The 19428-nt window shown below is 36.6% G+C and overlaps 1 protein-coding gene and 1 long non-coding RNA gene across 2 annotated transcripts; one reads left to right on the forward strand and one right to left on the reverse strand.

The window, feature by feature from the left end:
- Positions 1 to 6684: 6684 nt before the first annotated feature.
- Positions 6685 to 8690, forward strand: LOC111784151 (uncharacterized). The gene is made up of 3 exons (XM_023664961.2): positions 6685 to 7068; positions 7583 to 7812; positions 8265 to 8690. The coding sequence occupies exons 1-3, from the start codon at positions 6687 to 6689 to the stop codon at positions 8541 to 8543; spliced, it is 891 nt and encodes a 296-aa protein (XP_023520729.2). The 5' UTR covers positions 6685 to 6686; the 3' UTR covers positions 8544 to 8690.
- A 7162-nt stretch (positions 8691 to 15852) lies between these two features.
- On the reverse strand, positions 15853 to 18384 carry LOC147790925 (uncharacterized). The gene is made up of 3 exons (XR_015422764.1): positions 17325 to 18384; positions 17140 to 17230; positions 15853 to 16344 (listed from the first exon to the last, which is right to left on the reverse strand). It is a non-coding gene; the product is annotated as an uncharacterized LOC147790925 (long non-coding RNA).
- Positions 18385 to 19428: the final 1044 nt, after the last annotated feature.

The raw sequence follows: 19428 nt of genomic DNA on the forward strand, positions 1-19428 counted from the left end.
TCAAATATCGAACAAATAACTCCAAAAGAAAAGGAGCCAAGCCTCCTCGAAGGCAATAAAAAATGACTAAGACTCCAAAGGAGTCGAGCCTCGATTAAGGGGAGGCACACTTTATTCGAGGAAGTCCCACATTGGCTAATTTAGGGAATGATCATGGGTTTATAAGTGAGGAATACTAACTCCATTGGTGCAACATCATTTTATGAATTATTTTAAACAAATATTTATGCATAAAAAAATTACATCCTCCATATTGTAATGACTTTATTTCAATAGGAAATTTAGGGTTATTACTCTACTCGCATGATGAGCACCTACCCATGGGATAAATCCACTATGTAAGGTAATCCAACTGAACTATCAAGTCACACATTCCTAACCGACTTCATGCCTAACTTCGCAGTACCGTATCAGAGTGGAAACCAAAGTGGAAGCTCTATAGACACTGTATCGGTTGCTATTAACCAAGGAGGCTACTTTTGTTTTTCAAGGTTGCCATGGTGATCTTCTAGATTTATAGGAAAGTCTGGCAGTCTTGACATGGATTCACGTCTCAACGTTTCTCGGTTTCAACTCTCCAAATCTGCTTCAATCAGAAGCAATAGGGGCCATACCCATTTATTAGCTCTCACGATTCTAATGCGCTCGAACTACTGGAGATGTTTCATCCTAGGTTGTAGTCGAGTCAAATTGACGTTCTCCCCTACTCTTAATCTGTTTCTACTACTTATTCTCTATAGGGAGAATCACACATTCAATCATCTTGAGTTAATGTACAGTAAATCATGCATACAGTCACACATGCTCAACGTGGCAATAACATCCATCAAGCATAAAAAGCATAAATACAAAAATTTTCATCCTCCGTTGTAGCACAATTATGTACAAGCAATAGAAAAATAATCTATTACATCATGCAAAGAATACCTTAGTTCTTCCAATATCAAGTGTGACTATTCTCATGTTTACCCAATTGTCCTAAGCTCAAGTCATATTGAGTCTAACCACTTAGAGTTTGGTTTTACTAGCATTCACGAGTTACCAAGTGATCCCTGAAATATTACTTCCAAGAATCTTTGTGGTTACTTATATGATTTTCGTGAGATGAATGTATCTTAAAACAAGTAAAAACATAGTCCCCCACACTTGCAAGCATGGTTGGAAGGCTTGCCATGTTCGTGGCCACGCATTGACAGGCAGGCAGTGCCTGCGCCTTCAAGCCTCAGCACGAGCATAGAAATTTATCTCCAAATTTTGTAATGGTGAAACATGTTGTTCAACGATAGGTGGTTGAGATCGGGTCAGTTCACGTTTCAACTCGTGGGTACGAAGTCAGATCACCACTTGAGTGGACAGGTTAGGTATGGAGCAAATTAGGTTAAGTAGAGGTCCATACCAGATCGGGTCGGTTCACGTTTCAACTTGTGGGTACTAAGTCATGTCACCACTTGAGTGGACAAGTTTGGTATGGAGCAAATTAGGTTAAGTAGGTCCACATCACCCGAATGGTAACACGTATCCGCCGCACCCGAATGGTAACACGTATCCGCTGCCTGTCTAAATACATTCCACATCTCTTCGGCTTCAGTGTGCCCGTGTGTCACCACTTGAGTGGACAGGTTTGGTGACACGTGCCCGTGTGTAATCGCAAACTTTAATTTATGTTATGCCAAACTTGTAAGAAATCAACCTTAGGACAACATATAAAATTTTTGGTTATAATTATTAAGTTTACTCTCGGATCTAGGAAAAAAAAACATAATTTAAATACCCATAAATTCTACCTCATGACATTATTTGATTCCTTTTTGGAAAAGAATGCCAATTGGTCCCAAGTAACAATGACTCATCCTCCTTTTTAACACTTTGGAAAGTATATAAAACAACTTTTATTACAAATTTCATTACAGAGGCATTTGGTAATTTCTTACATCATGCATAAGATACTCATCTATATTGTCTAACTTATATTAATAGTCAGACATGGTAATACTTATGGGCATAATGGTAATTTTACCGGTAATACTTATCTAAAAAGAGAATATGCATGGTAATTTCGGGTTCACAACTTCAATTCCTAGGGAACACCTTTAATCCTTCGTGGGCATATAATTCCTATATTTATGACGTCGCGACACGTATTGCACTCATGCGAGATGCGAGTCATAGGTCGAGTCAGGTGGGCAAATTGGGTTGCGATCGCTATACCTAGTCACTCCACGGATCATGGATCAAGTGAAGCAAATTTGGCTCCTCCAATTTTTCACTTTTATATATATATATATATATATTATTTTGTCTGAGTTTCTTAAATTTTTCTAAGAATTTCTTTATTCTACTCCTAGAAATTTAGTCTCTAAAATCTTGAATGAAATTTTGAAAGTTTGACTTTAAAAAAAAAGAATTGAGTTTTTAATTTTTCATCGAAATTGATGTATTACCAAATCACGCACTTATTGTCACAGGTGTAGATATAGGTATTTTAAAAATATGCCTTACGGATAATGTCGGATGGTTAATGATGGCTCTGATGGGTGGTTTTGCTAGAATAGGCAATAATGAGGTCACTATTTTAGTAAATGATGCAGAGAAGGCTAGTGACATTAATCCACGAGAAGCTCAGCAAACTCTTGAAATAGCGGAAGCTAACTTGAGGAAAGCTCAGGGCAACAGACAAACAATCGACGCAAATTTAGCTCTCAGACGAGCTAGGACACGAGTAGAGGCTATCAATAGCGTACCTAGTTGATCCGTCTAAATAAAAAATTATCCGTCATAAAACTTTCTTCACATGGTTACTTGTTGTCTTTTTACACTTAAAAAAGTATCCTACAATAGGTGTTTTCTCACTTAAAACTTTACACATTACTCTCTATTTAGATACAAACTTTATATATTATTAGATTTTACTCTTGTGATATATTACGGTCCAAATTTCAAGGCTTCGAACTCGAATTGAGATTAAAAAGACGAAAGAAAAAATAAAAAAATAAAAGTAAAATAAAAATAAAAGATGAAAATTGGATAAAATTTAAATCAAAATAAAGACATACAAAATAAAATTCCCTCGAGTTTGAATTTATTACAAAAAAAAAAAAAAAAAAGGGAAAATGGGTTTGAGGTACAAATGCAAAACAAAATTAAAAAAAATTGACGTTCTAGCTTGGCTAGCAGCCTCCAAACACCTGAAAAAAGAAGGAGGAAATGGGTGAATATATAAATATACTAAGTAAACAACCTACTCGTAGGCTCTCATTATATCCTTAACCTAGTAGGTATCCAAAAGCTTTTCTCTAGACTCTAAGAAGTTCGAACCTAGTATCTACTGCTACCTGAATATCTGGGGTGCCTCAAAGTTAATTATGACGCCCCTAATTTTCTTGCCTAAACTAGCGACATCACCACATGCATGTTTTAAATAACATATGCCAAATTTTATGATAAACACTTTTAAATGAAGCAATGAACGTACACATTTAATTCCAAACAAAAAAAATTGAAGTAACCTAGTCTTTTAACATGAAAATGCTAGTGCTTTATCTTGGTTTTGTCCCACCTATTAACTATTAAATGTGAAACTTTGTCAACTTCTGCCAAACTATTTATTTAAATTTTACAATGGTCTATGTGTTAGACTTCATAGACTTCAGGTGGAAGTTAGAGACTTTGTATGAGTAGAATCTTGGAATGTTTATATATACTTGGTTAGGAATCACGACTCTCCACACAATGGTATGATATTGTCCAATTTGAGCATAATCTCTCATGGCTTTACTTTCGGCTTCCCCAAAAGGCCTCGTACCAATGGAAATAGTATTCCTCACTTATAAACCTATGATCTTTCACTAAATTAACCAATGTGGGACTTACTCCCAATAATCCTCAACAATCCTCTCCTCGAACAAAGTACACTATAAGTCTACCCTGAGACTTATGGAGCTCTCGAATAGCCTCCCCTTAATCGAGGCTCGACTCCTTTCTCTGGAGCCCTTGAACAAAATACACTCTTTGTTCGAAACTTTAGTCACTTTTAACTACACCTTCAAGGCTCACAATTCTTTGTTCGATATTTGAGGATTCTATTGACATGTTAAGTTTAGGGCATGACTCTGATACCAAAGTTAGGAATGAAGGGAGAAATCTCTCATTCTATTGAGGAATGAAATTGGCTATTATATAGCGTTACAGAATCAAATCCGATATGATATGACTAAATCTGGTATGACTAAATCAAATCTAATCCAGATTAGTGGAGAAATGAGATTAGTTAACTTATTTTGTTTATTTATTATTTTTTTTACTTTTTATTTTTAAGTGTTGTTACATTTAATGTGAGACTTTAGCTTTTCATGGATCCACTCTCAATATGGGGAGGGTAGTTCACCGATTTCTAGTACCATAGGTCTTGTGGGCGACAAATCTCATCTCTGAATGAACTACTTTTCTGTTCTTAAACTTACGTAGCTTGTAACGCTATCTCAAACACATTTTTGTGGAGACAACATGGTGTGTGCAAGTCTACTTTCATCAGCTATGGGGTGTGTGCAAGTCTACTTTCATCAGCTATGGGATGTTAGCGGGTGAACTCTACCCACAAGACCATCTAGTCACCCAAGCTTGGGGGAGCAACCCCCCCTTGTGCTTCTCAGCTGCTCAGACTACCCGCATAAGTCTACCTCCCCTCGTTAGATAGATATCCTATGCAGAATAATCTAATTACACTATTGATCACACAACCCTACCCAGCCTTGGCCTAGCTCGACGATACTTGTATAAGAGTGGAAAGGAAAGTGGAAATATTGTTGACACTATACCAACTGTTAACGATCGAGATACTACCCTTGTCTTGCTGAGTTGCTACAATATTTTTGCTCTTTCATCTTGGTTACTTACTTTGCTTACACAGTGAATGATCGGTGACCTGCTTTGAAGTGCGACCTCGTATACTCTGTTGGGATAATATGGTGTCTACTAATCTATACATAATCCTTAGAAGGTTAGCTAAAAAACCCTTCCATCGGACCATAAAGTCACTAAAGTTTGGGAAGAATGACCTCTTGTGTGTCGGCCAGCTACTAGGTCAACCTTTGTTGTACCACCTCCCTCTCAGGAACGAGTTTACATCAAAGAGTCCCTATTCAGGAGACCGATGGCCATTTCTACATGGTTGTGGCACCTAGTCATCTTTACACACCTTCTCTATATGGCCTGTGCCTACCTCGATGGTATGGATACTAGAGTTGATAGGAAGCAAAGACTCTAATGTCATTGTCATACTGCTTTCACCCTAATGAACTGCTTTGGTTGTCCTTGGTTGCATAAAGGTCTATTAGGTTTTTAGAGGCTTCTAGGCAATTTAAATCTCATCTCTCGTTTTCAGGATGCTAAGGTTAGCCCATCAAAGTTAATCCAAGTCTCTAGGTGCACTAAGGTTTAGACTTCTAATCTCGCTTATGATTCTAGGGTGTAGGGTCTATTGGAAAAAGTTTTGACCTAGGTTAAGATGTAAACTACACTCGTTGTTGCACTCTAGTCTTAACAGAGTTCTCTCATACATGGTATCTAGGGAGATTACTTATCGATCTCCTAAGTGCCTAATCCATAATTTAAACTTTGCATGGGACATACTAGGGAGCCGAGGAGGTCTATTGGATTCCTAGGGCAGTTAGGTGGTTTAACGCTGACTTCTGGCTCTAGGTTGTTATGTTCTGACTCCTCGAGTCTTTCTTAGTTTGGGAGCACTACGGTTTAGACCCTGAAATGGTTGCTCACAACTCTAAGGTACTCAGTCTACTAGAAGCGTCCTAACCTAGATTATCGTCTAGCAAACCTAACTCTAATGTCCTAGCTCTATGTAGATTAAACACGTTTTATAGGGAAAACACATAGTCAAACACCTAAAACTAAGGCATACTATATCATGCCAACAACCCAGAAAACAAGCTCAATGGAAGATAACATCCATCAATCATCCAAAGCATAGACACTAATAGTTCATCCTTCTTTCTAACGCGGCAGAAAGCATATAAAACATCTATCACAAATCTCATAATAGGGCCATTTTGTAATTTCTTACATCATGCACCATATACTCATCCATATTTTCGAACTCATATTCTAGTCATGTATATTTCTTCTTCTAGCTTTGCATAATACATAAAATAACATATTTCTCAGAAATCTCAACATAGGGGCATAACAATAATTTTTACCATAACATACATACAGTACATACAATACATACTCGTCTAAAAACGGCCTTTCGAAGTCCTTATCATACATTTTCTAACAACCTAAGGTAAGGAATGCTCGTACGCTAGCACGTCCTTGTGGACGGAGTGACCTAACTAAGTTAATGTCTTTTGATTTCTCAAATTTTAAAATTCCATATTCAATAAATGAAAAATTAAAATAAACACTAGTTTCACCTTTTTTTTCAAATAAAAGAAAAAACATTAAAATATAACTTTATTTAAGAAATGAATGAAAAATATTACCGGACAAGTGATTTTTTTGTCAATGAATAGTTAAACTTTTCTAGTGAAATTTCCAATCCGATTTCTTTATTTATTTACCCACGGTTAGAACCAATTAATAAATTAGGAAAGTGGAGCCATCAAACCTTTAAAAGTTTATCCTTCAAATTATAAATAGATCATAACTTCATTTCTCATAATCAAGTAACAATGGCGATCCAACCAGAGCTTGAGATATGGAATGATTTGAACGGAAAAGTAGTGATGGTCACCGGAGCCTCGTCGGGACTCGGGCGTGAGCTTTGTCTCGATCTTGCCAGAGCTGGATGCAAAATTATCGCTGCCGCACGACGTACCGATAGACTCCAATCTCTATGTGATGAAATAAATCGACTTGATTTCTTAGTTTCGTCATCATCATCGGTATCTTCCAGCTCCCGAGCCTCCTCCGTGATGGCGGTGGAGAGCTGCCGAGCAGTGGCTGTGACACTTGATGTTAGCGCCGATGGAAAAAGTATCGAGAATGGCATAAAAAAAGCTTGGGATTCATTTGGCTTCATTGACACTTTAGTTAACAACGCCGGTATGAGAGGTAAGTCCATTGTCCTTTGAAAAAAATAGTACTTTTACATATTATTTTTGTAACGCCTCAGATCTACCGTTAGCAGATAATTTTCTTTTTGGGCTTTCCCTCAACGTTTTTAAAACGTGTCTGCTAGTGAAAAGTTTCCACACCCTTATAAAAGTGTTTCGTTCTCCCTCAACTGATGTGAGATCTCACAATACATCCCCTTCATGGCCGAACATCCTCTCTAGCACTTGTTTCTTTCTCCGATCGATGTGGGACCCCTACTAAATCTACCCCTCTTCGGGGCCCAGCGTCTTTATTGGCACACCACCTCATGTCTACCCCCTTCGGGGAACAACCTCCTCGTTGACACATCGCCCGGTGTCTAACTCTTATACTATTTGTAACGGCCTAGGTCTACCGCTAGTAGATATTGTTATCTTTAGGCTAATATCTATTTTATTATAAATTAATAGTTTAAAACTGTAAACGATTTCATCATTTGTAATAAAAATATTCGTTATGACATCGCTCGTAGGGACGGTAAAGTCTCCTTTAGATTTGTCCGAGGAAGAATGGGATCAAACCATGAGAGCAAATCTTAAGGGAGCGTGGTTGATATCAAAGTATGTATCCATGCACATGCGTGATGCCAATCGAGGTGGATCTATCATCAATATTTCTTCTATTAGTGGTCTTAATAGAGCACTACAACGCGGTGCCCTTGCTTATACTATTTCAAAGGCAGGCTTAAACACTTTGACAAAGGTAAAGTTTTAAATGTTTAGCTTACTAACGGTAACCGTTCAAGTTGATAGTTAGCAAATATTATTTTTTTTTAGAGTTTTCTCTCAAAATTTTTAAAATGCACGTCTTCTAGCCAGAGGTTTCCATACCCTCATAAAAAATGGTTTGTTTTCCTCCTAATCGATGTGGGATCATGGATTGGGAGTCCCACGTTGATTAGAGAAAGAAACGAGTGTCAGCAAAAAAGTTGGGCCCTGATGTGGCGTGGATTGTGAGATCCTATATCAATTGGGTGGAGGACATACATTTTTTAGAAGGGTGTGTAAACCTCTAAAAGACCCGTTTCACAAAACTTGAGGAAAAGTCCAAATAGAACAATATTTGCTGGTGGTTGACATGAGCGGCTACACATAGCTAGCTTTAGCTATAATTAATTAGGAGAACAATAATCTAAAAGCTATTTATTGTAACAGGTTATGGCCATGGAATTAGGATCCCATAAAATTAATGTGAATTCTATATCGCTCGGACTCTTTAAATCCGAAATTACAAAAGATCTCTTACAAAAAGATTGGATTAACAAGGTTGCAATGACAATGTCTCCTCTAAAAACCTTTGGAACTTCAGAGCCTACATTAACAACAGTCGTTCGATACTTGGTGCACGACTCTTCTAAGTACGTCTCAGGTAACATTTTTATTGCTGATGCAGGCATCTCTTTACCTGGTGTGCCCCTTTGGTCATCCCTTTGAGTATCTTTACTTTTAAGTTGATATCATTTATATGGATGAATATGGTTGGAAGTATTATACTCCGAAAAGTCATTAGATTATATACATAAAGACTTAGGAATTGTTGGGAAGTAATTACATATGATTAATAAAGTGTTATTTTTCATACTTAAAGTATATAATAATGTTACTAAGTCATAACTATTTTCTATTTATGTAAATTAACATATACATTATATAAACCAAAAAGAAAATCTAAAACAAAAAAGATTTTAAAGAGAATATATGCTAACAAAATACTTAAAATAAAGTTAACTAAAAACAAAAATAAAAAGGCAAGCTCGACTCGGCTCCCTTCATAAAAGCGACCATCAATCAAGCTCACGGTGCCTCAGTCTCAACTCATCTCCTGATGCAACACGCATCCATATGGTTCGTCTTTGTCGTATTCTACCTCACTCAACATCGTCTACGATCTATCAATGTGAGATTTAAATTTATGATATTTTGATAAAGAGTATATATTTTATATCACTTAATCCATGTTTATTTTTGGTAACGTAATAGAAATCATGTGTAGCTAATTAATGTATTTAATACAAATTTAAAAGTTGAATAGTTTATTAGGTATTTTTAAAATTTAATTAGGTCATGCTATCTCAAATAGTAAATTAATTCAAAGGTAATTAATGTTCATTTAATTAAAAGAAAATATGAAAATAAACTTAAACAACAATAGAACTATATAGCCATATAATTTGTCCATTTGAGATTAATTATTTGAAATTTGGCTGAGTTTAACGAAATGAACATTGTTTCCACTTAATGCCTAAATATGTCAATTTACAGTGTAGCATGTGGCTCTTAATAAATTAGGCTTATAAAAGGTTGAACTAAAGTAAATACGTTATAAAATAATTGAGAAATGAAGCAATTTTACGACCTAATTTTCGAGGTTTCGAATCTCAAACTGACAAGGACGAACACAAAAGAAAATAAAATACGAAAATTTTTGCACAACTTAAAACGGAATAAAATGACCTTTTTACCCTTTAGGTTTACTTTTTTCCCTTTCCAAACTTTTTCTAAAGGCCTTGATTCCTCGTAATTTCTTGTTACGGCATTGAAACCACTTATTTAGGTTGCTTGTAATTTCTTGGGTCTCTTAATCCTTTTCCTTTGATCATTTAAATCTTAAGTGGGTATCTTAAACTTATATGAGTATCTTTACGTACTGTCTTACATTGCTATTAGGTTTGTAATACTTTCTTAGTTGTCCGAGGTTTACTAGGTTCTTAAGGTATCTAGGTGGTTCAAATCTCATCTCACAGTTCCTAGACGCTTTGGACTAGCTCTTTGGGACTAATCCAATTTCTAGGAGTACTAAGGTCTAGACTTCTGATTGTCGCTAACGATCCTAGGATGTTCAGTTTATTGAAAACGTACAAATCTAGGTCAACGTGAAACCACTGCAGCACTGACGCCCTAAACTTAACTTGTTAGATTGAGAACTTCAATGGGAGATAACATCTACCCATCACTTAAAAGTACAAATAAGAATATCTCATTCACATTTCTAACATAGTGAAAAACATTAAGATCAACATGCACTCAGATCTCATCTTAGAAGTATTTTCGTAATTTTTCCTAACGTTCATTGCATTTTCATCCAAAATTTCCATTTTAAAGTCCTAACGTACATTTTCTAACTACTTAAAATCAAGGTATCGCATGCTAGCACGTCCTAATAATTTCTAAGTATTACTTAAAGAAAGTCTAATTGGCTACTTGGATGACACACATCTTCCCAAACTTGTTTTCCCGCCCGTTAGAAGCTCCAATTTTTCTCAATTTTCTTTGATATGTCTTAATTTAAGTCGAGTTAAGTTTGTTGGATGAAAGTAACACATCGGCTAATTTAGGGAAAGATTGTGAGTTTATATAATCAAGGAATATTATCTCCATTGGTATGAGGCATTTTGAGGAAACCCAGAGCAAAGTCATGAGAGCTTATGCTCAGAGTGGACAATATCATACCATTGTGGGGAGTCGTGTTCATCTAACATGATATCAGAGTTATGCCCTAAACTTAGTCATGTCAATAGAATCCTTGAACAAAGTATTGTGAGACCCATTTTGTTTGAACCTTGCCCATGATGGGATTTTTGTCATTTTTTGTACAAGCGACATGTGTCTTCCTTCCACAGTTTCCTTCTTTGATGGTCGACACGTGTCATGCTTTGTTGCTCGTTGTTTTTATAATACTCGAGCCCCGACAAAAAATTAAATACCAATTTTTTTCTTTTCAGCCTGAACATCAAGAATGTTATTGATTGCCTTAGCAATGAAATATAAAGATGGGAGAGAGAAAAAAAATGCTTGAATATGAGTTAGGTAATGTAATAGCCCAAAAATAAATAAAGAAATAAAGAAATAAAAATAATTATAAAAAAAATAGTTAAATAATAATAATAATAATAATAATAAATAAATAAATAAATAAATAAATAAACAAAAAAACAACATTTCCCCACACATCTCCACTAACCTCTCATCTCTTCCCACAATTATCTCTCTCCAACCCATCCTTACCCAGAAAGTAACTGTTACTACTAAGAAAAAAAAAACAATAATGGTCAGATTTACTTGAGAAAAAAAAAAAAAAATCTTTACTCAGTTGAGATTCACAAGGAGATTTACAAAGATAGATCTGATCAACAAGGTATATATTAAATCTTCATTTTCTTTTATCCTAATTTTTTAGAAATCACAACCAATTATAGATCTTCATTGAATTATTATAATGGTCTAGCTTTGGGTTAGAATCTAAATGTCAATTATTTATACGATTTTAGTAAATCACGTCATATCAGTAATATTAGATTAATTTTTTATCAGTAGCCAAATGAATAGGTTAAAGATAAAAGGGCTAAGAAAACTTTTGAATAGGAAACACTCACGTAAGAAAAGATTTAGAAACAGAGATCCATTAGACATTTGGAATAAATGAGAACAGAACTAAAAGGCAACAGATAAAAAAAAAAAGAAGATTAAGTAATTAAAAACCACAAACTAAATACAGAGGGAAAGGTAAATACAGAGAATAGTAAAGCTAGAATAACTTGAAATAGCTGCATCTACTCTCTTATACAACAGTAACCATGAAAAGTAAGATTTTTAATAAAAATATAATTATAGATATATAACATTTCAAGACTTTTAACATTGGACCAATGTAAATTAGAGAAATAATCTTGTAGAGTTCAAACCTGAAACTAATGTCATGGGCTTATATAGGTTACTCAGATTTCAAAGGACGAAATCGAACTTTCATTAAAAATATATTCGTGACAACGACTTAAGCTAGCCAAGTAAGTGACCTTACTATCGGCATGGTTATATTTAATGTTGACACGTGTCCTGTGGTTCTGCACGTGTCATATATATTGATATGTGTGAATTGTCTGTGGATCGATATGTTTCCTATATGTTATGTTATGTTATAATATGTGGATTGTATGATAATAATTATGGTACGATGTGCTCAAGGATATGTTTGAGATAGGATACGAGAAGGATGCACAAAACGAAATGTAACAATAGGAGTAAGATACGTTCATGAAGCGTTAAGGTTAGGTTACATACCGGAGTGCTATGGATAGGAGAGATTGATGAAAGAATATGGTTAGGTTATGGGTAGAAAGGGATAGGTTTGTGATAGATTGATAGAACGATAGGGTTAGGATACGTTATTGTGATGATATGACTAAGGTACGTTACGTAATGATATGTCTGTGATAGGTATAAGAACGTTAATGCTATGGTAAGTTAGAGAACGATATGACTATGAAGTGTTTACGTTATGACTTGTTTATGATATGATACAATGTATACTATGTATGCTATTTAGTCTGATGTGATGTGTAATGCATGTAACGATATGTTGTTCTTGAATGGTTATGGCATGACTGTATGGAATGTTTGAATGTAAACAACATAAATTGTATGACATGAAATACGGTAAACTGTCTGGAATCATAACCCCGATAGGAATATATGTATGAAATGTAAATTGAAAATGAGAAGGACATGAAGCATGGAACGTGATAGGGGGGTTATGTTCATTAATGATAAATGTAGAAGTAGTGGGATCTTCATGCATTATGTGTGTTAATGCATCTGGGGGGATACCCCTATCCCATCGCGTACATCCAATGGCAGGACAACGATCGTTATGGTTTGCATAGCGCTGCCGTGACGGTTACTAGTTTTAACGGGTTCCGGGATAAGGGGCTCCCAGAGTATGCCCACCGGATAAGGAAAGTGGCCCAGCGGTGTGCGAACTAGCTGGTGAGCCCATACTCGCACGTATGGGCTGTGTGTAGAGTATATGGTACACGCCCACAATTACCCGTTAGGACAGCACCGTAGTGAAAAAGAAACGAAACCAAAGATAGGTCCCATCATTTCATTGCATGTGATAGTTGCATTTAACTCCGTGGGGTCACTTACTGAGTATTTCTTTAAATACTCAAGCAATGTGCTACTACATTTTTCAGGTTAAGGCAAGACATTCCTGTACGGCTGTCGACGGCATTGCAACTCGAGACCATGACACATGCATAGGGTACTGGTATTTATTTTCTTAGTCTTAGGCTAGAATAGGATGTTTTTAACTTAAACTCTTATTCATTTTATTTAGTCTTTTGTTGTGTCGTTTTAAAGATGTTTTCGAAACACATAAGTCCATGGCTATGTTTTAAGATAAAGGTTATGTTTTATGGAATTTAAATGAAGTCTCCACATTCAATGTTTATGGTATGTATACAGTAGCGACCTTAAATTAAGTTAAAAATTTCGGGTCGTTACAGTTGGTATCAGAGCTCTAGGTTATAGATTTTGTAGACTAATCTACGATGTAGGCTTGACATGTTCTATGGTCCCACCGTTGATGCCCCATCTCCGTCACGTATGTCTTGCTTAAGATAAAAAAAATGAAATGTAGTTGATTGTGTATGTTGTTATTGCTTGATTATTATAAAATATAACTCGTAATTGGACTTTTACACCATTGATTGTATTATAATTTACTGCATTATTGTTGGCTTAATTCTATATTTATTAGAATGTAGAATATGTTATGTTTTACCTTGGGATGTGAATGTAAATTGTTGTATTGATGATATTTTGATTTACTGAGGTTGTTATTGTGAATGAGTAGCTATAGTTTTAGTAAGCTACTAAATGTTAGTGTATGCGTGAAGATGATTTTGCTAAGAAATGTCATATGCTTCAGTTAGACATCTCGAACATAGATAAACTACACAGTCTTATGACCATAGAGATGGGAATGAATGTACCAATGTATACTGAAGAGTAAGTGTGTCAGATGAAATAAAATGACCTAAGAAGCTTGATAGATGTCAATATCTTATAGTATACTATAGATATTAAAAGTGGTAGTGTCTGAAAGAAAATTTTATAACTTTGAAGTATGTAAAGATGAAATTATAAGTATCAGTAAAAAAAAAATTGAGTTAAGACCATTAAAGTTTAAAACATGTATACTTAAATTGATTGGTGAATGACATAAGTGCCTTTAATGAAAGCTGAGCTTTGAAAGTAGTGGGATGTAGAAAACTTTCATGCCTTAATACGAGCTGAAAATTTAAAAATAATAATAATAATAATACAACTAATTAGGGAAGTTGTGAAGTGGTTTAAAAGTATCGTGCCACAGTTTGGACGAGACATTACGATCATGGTCAAAATTTTAAAGGTATATGGAGAGAGACTACGGTATGAGATATGAGATTGTCAAGATACCTTAAATTTAAGAAACCATGATTTAAGATGAACTTGGGTGGGGGATACACCAAGATTAGAGTGGGAGAAGTTGACAAAGTTGACAAAGTTTAACACATAGACCATTGTAAAATTTAAATAAATAATTTGGCTTGACAAAGTTTCACATTTAATAGTTAATAGGTGGGACAAAACCAAGATAAAGCACTAGCATTTTCATGCTAAAAGACTAGGTTACTTCAATTTTTTTTTTTGTTTGGAATTAAATGTGTACGTTCATGGCTTCATTTAAAAGTGTTTATTATAAAATTTGGCATATGTTATTTAAAACATGCATGTGGTGATGTCGCTAGTTTAGGCAAGAAAATTAGGGGCGTCATAATTAACTTTGAGGCACCCCAGATATTCAGGTAGCAGTAGATACTAGGTTCGAACTTCTTAGAGTCTAGAGAAAAGCTTTTGGATACCTACTAGGTTAAGGATATAATGAGAGCCTACGAGTAGGTTGTTTACTTAGTATATTTATATACTCACCCATTTCCTCCTTCTTTTTTCAGGTGTTTGGAGGCTGCTAGCCAAGCTAGAACGTCAATTTTTTTTTAATTTTGTTTTGCATTTGTACCTCAAACCCATTTTCCCTTTTTTTTTTTTTTTTTTTTTTTTTTTTTTTTTTTTGTAATAAATTCAAACTCGAGGGAATTTTATTTTGTATGTCTTTATTTTGATTTAAATTTTATCCGATTTTCATCTTTTATTTTTATTTTACTTTTATTTTTTTATTTTTTCTTTCGTCTTTTTAATCTCAATTCGAGTTCGAAGCCTTGAAATTTGGACCGTAATATATCACAAGAGTAAAATCTAATAATATATAAAGTTTGTATCTAAATAGAGAGTAATGTGTAAAGTTTTAAGTGAGAAAACACCTATTGTAGGATACTTTTTTAAGTGTAAAAAGACAACAAGTAACATGTGAAGAAAGTTTTATGACGGATAATTTTTTATTTAGACGGATCAACTAGGTACGCTATTGATAGCCTCTACTCGTGTTCTAGCTCGTCTGAGAGCTAAATTTGCGTCGATTGTTTGTCTGTTGCCCTGAGCTTTCCTCAAGTTAGCTTCCGCTATTTCAAGAGTTTGCTGAGCTTCTCGTGGATCAATGTCACTAGCCTTCTCTGCATCATTTACTAAAATAGTGACCTCATTATTGCCTATTCTAGCAAAACCACCCATCAGAGCCATCATTAACCATCCGACATTATCCGTAAGGCATATTTTTAAAATACCTATATCTACACCTGTGACAATAAGTGCGTGATTTGGTAATACATCAATTTCGATGAAAAATTAAAAACTCAATTCTTTTTTTTTAAAGTCAAACTCTCAAAATTTCATTCAAGATTTTAGAGACTAAATTTCTAGGAGTAAAGAAATTCTTAGAAAAATTTAAGAAACTCAGACAAAATAATATATATATATATATATATATATAAAAAGTGAAAAATTGGAGGAGCCAAATTTGCTTTACTTGATCCATGATCCGTGGAGTGACTAGGTATAGCAATCGCAACCCAATTTGCCCACCTAACTCGACCTGTGACCCGCATCTCGCACGAGTGCAATACGTGTCGCGACGTCATAAATATAGGAATTATATGCCCACGAAGGATTGTAACGACCCCAAATTTCCACATACTCAGAGTCGCTACTAACGTCTCATGCTCATCTATAATGCGGAAATATAACTCTTACATGAACATAGTTGATAACGTAAACTTCAAAAAAACGTTTAAAACAACTTCTTCTCTGGAAAACACAGCCATGGTCTTACGTGTTTAAATATGAAATACTGAAATTTAGAGAAAACAAAAACAAATACAAAATAATTTAAAACAATGAAATGCAAAACAACCTATTCTAACTTAAGACTAGAAATTTAAATATGAATCTACCCTATGCACGTGCCACAGTCTCTGCTCGCGATGCCGCCGTCCTCCGTACAAGTGCGCCTTGCCTTTACCTGAAAAATGAAGTGGCACACGGCCTGAGTATTTCAAAGAATACTCAGTAAGTGGCCCCACTATAGGGGCCATGCAAATGCAAACACATGCAATCATGATTTAGGGACCTATCTCTAATCATCTTAGGGGTGGCCTCCAGTCTCGGACAAATTGGATGTGTAGTACTTCTCTACACACGACTCACACGTGCGAGTGTGTCCCCAGGGCGCTCGCACACCCCCTGGACCCTCTGGTCAAGCTAATCTGTAGCGACGTCCGGAGGTCAGCGAAACCCCATAGTGTCATGCGCCTCATGAACACCCTCATCTGTGTGCTTTCGCACCTGTGCGCATTCGCGCTATCATAAGGTGCGCGTCCGCACTCATCATCTCTAGGGGAAGTAGCACTATGCTTATGAACATACAAAATGCATGAGGTCCCTCTAGATCCATCGTAATGTCTCTTCTGACACAACCCTCTAGTCTCATCTCTTTGTTACTCTAGGTAACTCATACTCGTGGATATTTATATTAATATCATTTTCATGCTCTTAGGGTTGTGTCCTACGTCGATCTAACGACATGATGCAATATGGCACTCATCATCATCTAGCATGCTCAATATGGAAAACATCGTCATATTAAGGTAACAATCATGCAATCATCATGCTCATCATAATGCCACAACGTGGGTCAAACATATCAAGCGTCACTCAACAAAATATGTATATACCGCACATATCATCAAGCATCATAATCCACACATCATCATAACTCATACAATTATTTAGCCTATCCTATAGTAAGGCCACTTACATGGTTGGCATCGGCCGAAGTACTCCCTAAATAGCTAAACGTAAGCTCCCGTTCCGTGAGAGCTGCTTCCTACTTCGCTGGGGTTTGTTTCCTATCACACCGTTCACCACTTTCCGTTAGTATTTCACAATTAATTTACCTAATTTAATAAATGTGAAACACGGCTCTAAAACGGCCTCGGATACCTTAATCGGGGCCGAAAACAGATCCGGGAGGGTCGAAACAGTGGAAACCGGGCTGAAAACAGGTGAGCCGAGCCGAACAGCCGCTGGAGCTGCCGGAGCGTCACCGGAGGGAGCCCGAGCCGTTTGCGCCGAGCCGAGCCGAGGACTGCCGCGCCGCTGTGTGACACGTGGCAGCAGCAGAGAAAGCCACGTCAGGCGGTAGTGTCGGGTCGAAGCGCGGGTCGCAGTCCGGTTCGGGTCGTGGTTCGAGTCGCGGGCTGTGGAAGGCTACTGGGCCAAGGCTAAACGTTGGGCCTCGGCTTACTGGGCTGGGCCGCAAGTGTTTGGTTTGCAGGCCGGCTCAATTGGACCGTGGGTCTAGTCTGGGTTGGTTCAACTGAACCGTAGCTTCTGGGCCGGTTTGAGGTTTGGGCCGCTGTAGTTGGGCTGGGCCGAAGGCAGAGGCCAAGGGGGAAACGGGCTGGCTCTCCCGGGTTCTGGGTTCGGGTTGACCCGGATCCGTGGATCTCGTCTTCCTTACCCGACTTTGGCCGATTTTCCGGCGAGTTTTCTCTCTCCTTCCTGCGGCGTTTCCGTTGCCGATTTCGGTCCTCTTCCTTCCCTTTTCCTCTTTGTTCGTCGTCCTTCTTTCCTTTTTGTGAGTTTTGCGACCTAAAAGCTCCTAAAAGCCATAGATCTAAGAATCGATTAAGAAACCTAACTTTCCGACCTCGGTTACCGACGACGACGCTTACGAAATAACACAAAATGCACCCTGAGTTATTGTGCTTTCGTTAGGGATCTCTCTTACGGTAGTAACAGGTCGTTTGGTGTCGGTTTAAGGGTGGTTTGAGGGCTCATCGGAGAAACTGAACACTCGCCGACGTTTGTCCGAAATCTCTCTCTCTCTCGAAATTTTCTCTCTTTTCTCCCTTTGCAGGTGTTCTGAAGATGCTGGGCTGAGGGTGGGCGTGCTGTGGCCGTCGTTTCGCATGGGTTCCGCGAAACACGGCGGTCGCCGGAAAACTCGCGGGTTTTTCGGCGACTGGGTTTTTTTTTTTTTTTTTTTTCTCGTTTTCATTTATTTATTATATATATATATATATATATATAATATTTTCCTTTTCTTTCTTTCTTTCCCGGGTAGTTACAAGGATTAAACGTGTTCCCTAGGAATTGAAGTTGTGAACCCGAAATTACCATGCATATTCTCTTTTTAGATAAGTATTACCTATATTATGGTAAAATTACCATTATGCCCATAAGTTCAGAATTTCGGGAAGCATACTATTTTTGTATATTATGCAAAACTAGAAAGAGAATATGTATAACTATTAATATAAGTTAGGCAACATGGAGGAGTATCTTATGCATGATGTAAGAAATTACCAAATGCCTCCATAATAAAATTTGTAATAAATGTTGTTTTATATACTTTCCAGGGTGTTAAAAAGGAGGATGAGTCATTGTTACTCGGGACCAATTGGCATTCTTTTCCAAAAAAGAATCAAATAATGTCCTGAGGTAGAATTTATGGGTATTTAAATTATGTTTTTTTTTTCCTAGATCCGAGAGTAAACTTGATAATTATAACCAAAATTTTTATATGTTGTCCTAAGGTTGATTTCTTACAAGTTTCGCATAACATAAATTAAAGTTTGCGATTACACACGGGCACGTGTCACCAAACCTGTCTACTCAAGTGGTGACACACGGGCACACTGAAGCGGAAGAGATGTGGACAGGCAGCGGATACGTGTTACCATTCGGGTGCGGCGGATACGTGTTACCATTCGGGTGATGTGGACCTACTTAACCTAATTTGCTCCATACCAAATTTGTCCACTCAAGTGGTGACCTGACTTAGTACCCACAGGTTGAAACGTGAACCGACCCGATCTGGTGTGGACCTCTACTTAACCTAATTTGCTCCATACCTAACCTGTCCACTCAAGTGGTTAAAAAGTATTACTATAATTAAAGTTTCAAGACTATCATTTTAAGTTTGATTTTCAAGTATCCCAAGTTTTATGGCATCTGAGGATATCCACCATGCTTATATAATACCAATTTTTAGAAGAGAATTTTGTTAACCTAATTCTTGATATTACAAAGGGGTTGAAAG

The sequence above is a fragment of the Cucurbita pepo genome, chromosome 10, assembly GCF_057944985.1.
Source record: "Cucurbita pepo subsp. pepo isolate OVF chromosome 10, ASM5794498v1, whole genome shotgun sequence".
Classification (NCBI taxonomy): Eukaryota; Viridiplantae; Streptophyta; class Magnoliopsida; order Cucurbitales; family Cucurbitaceae; genus Cucurbita; species Cucurbita pepo.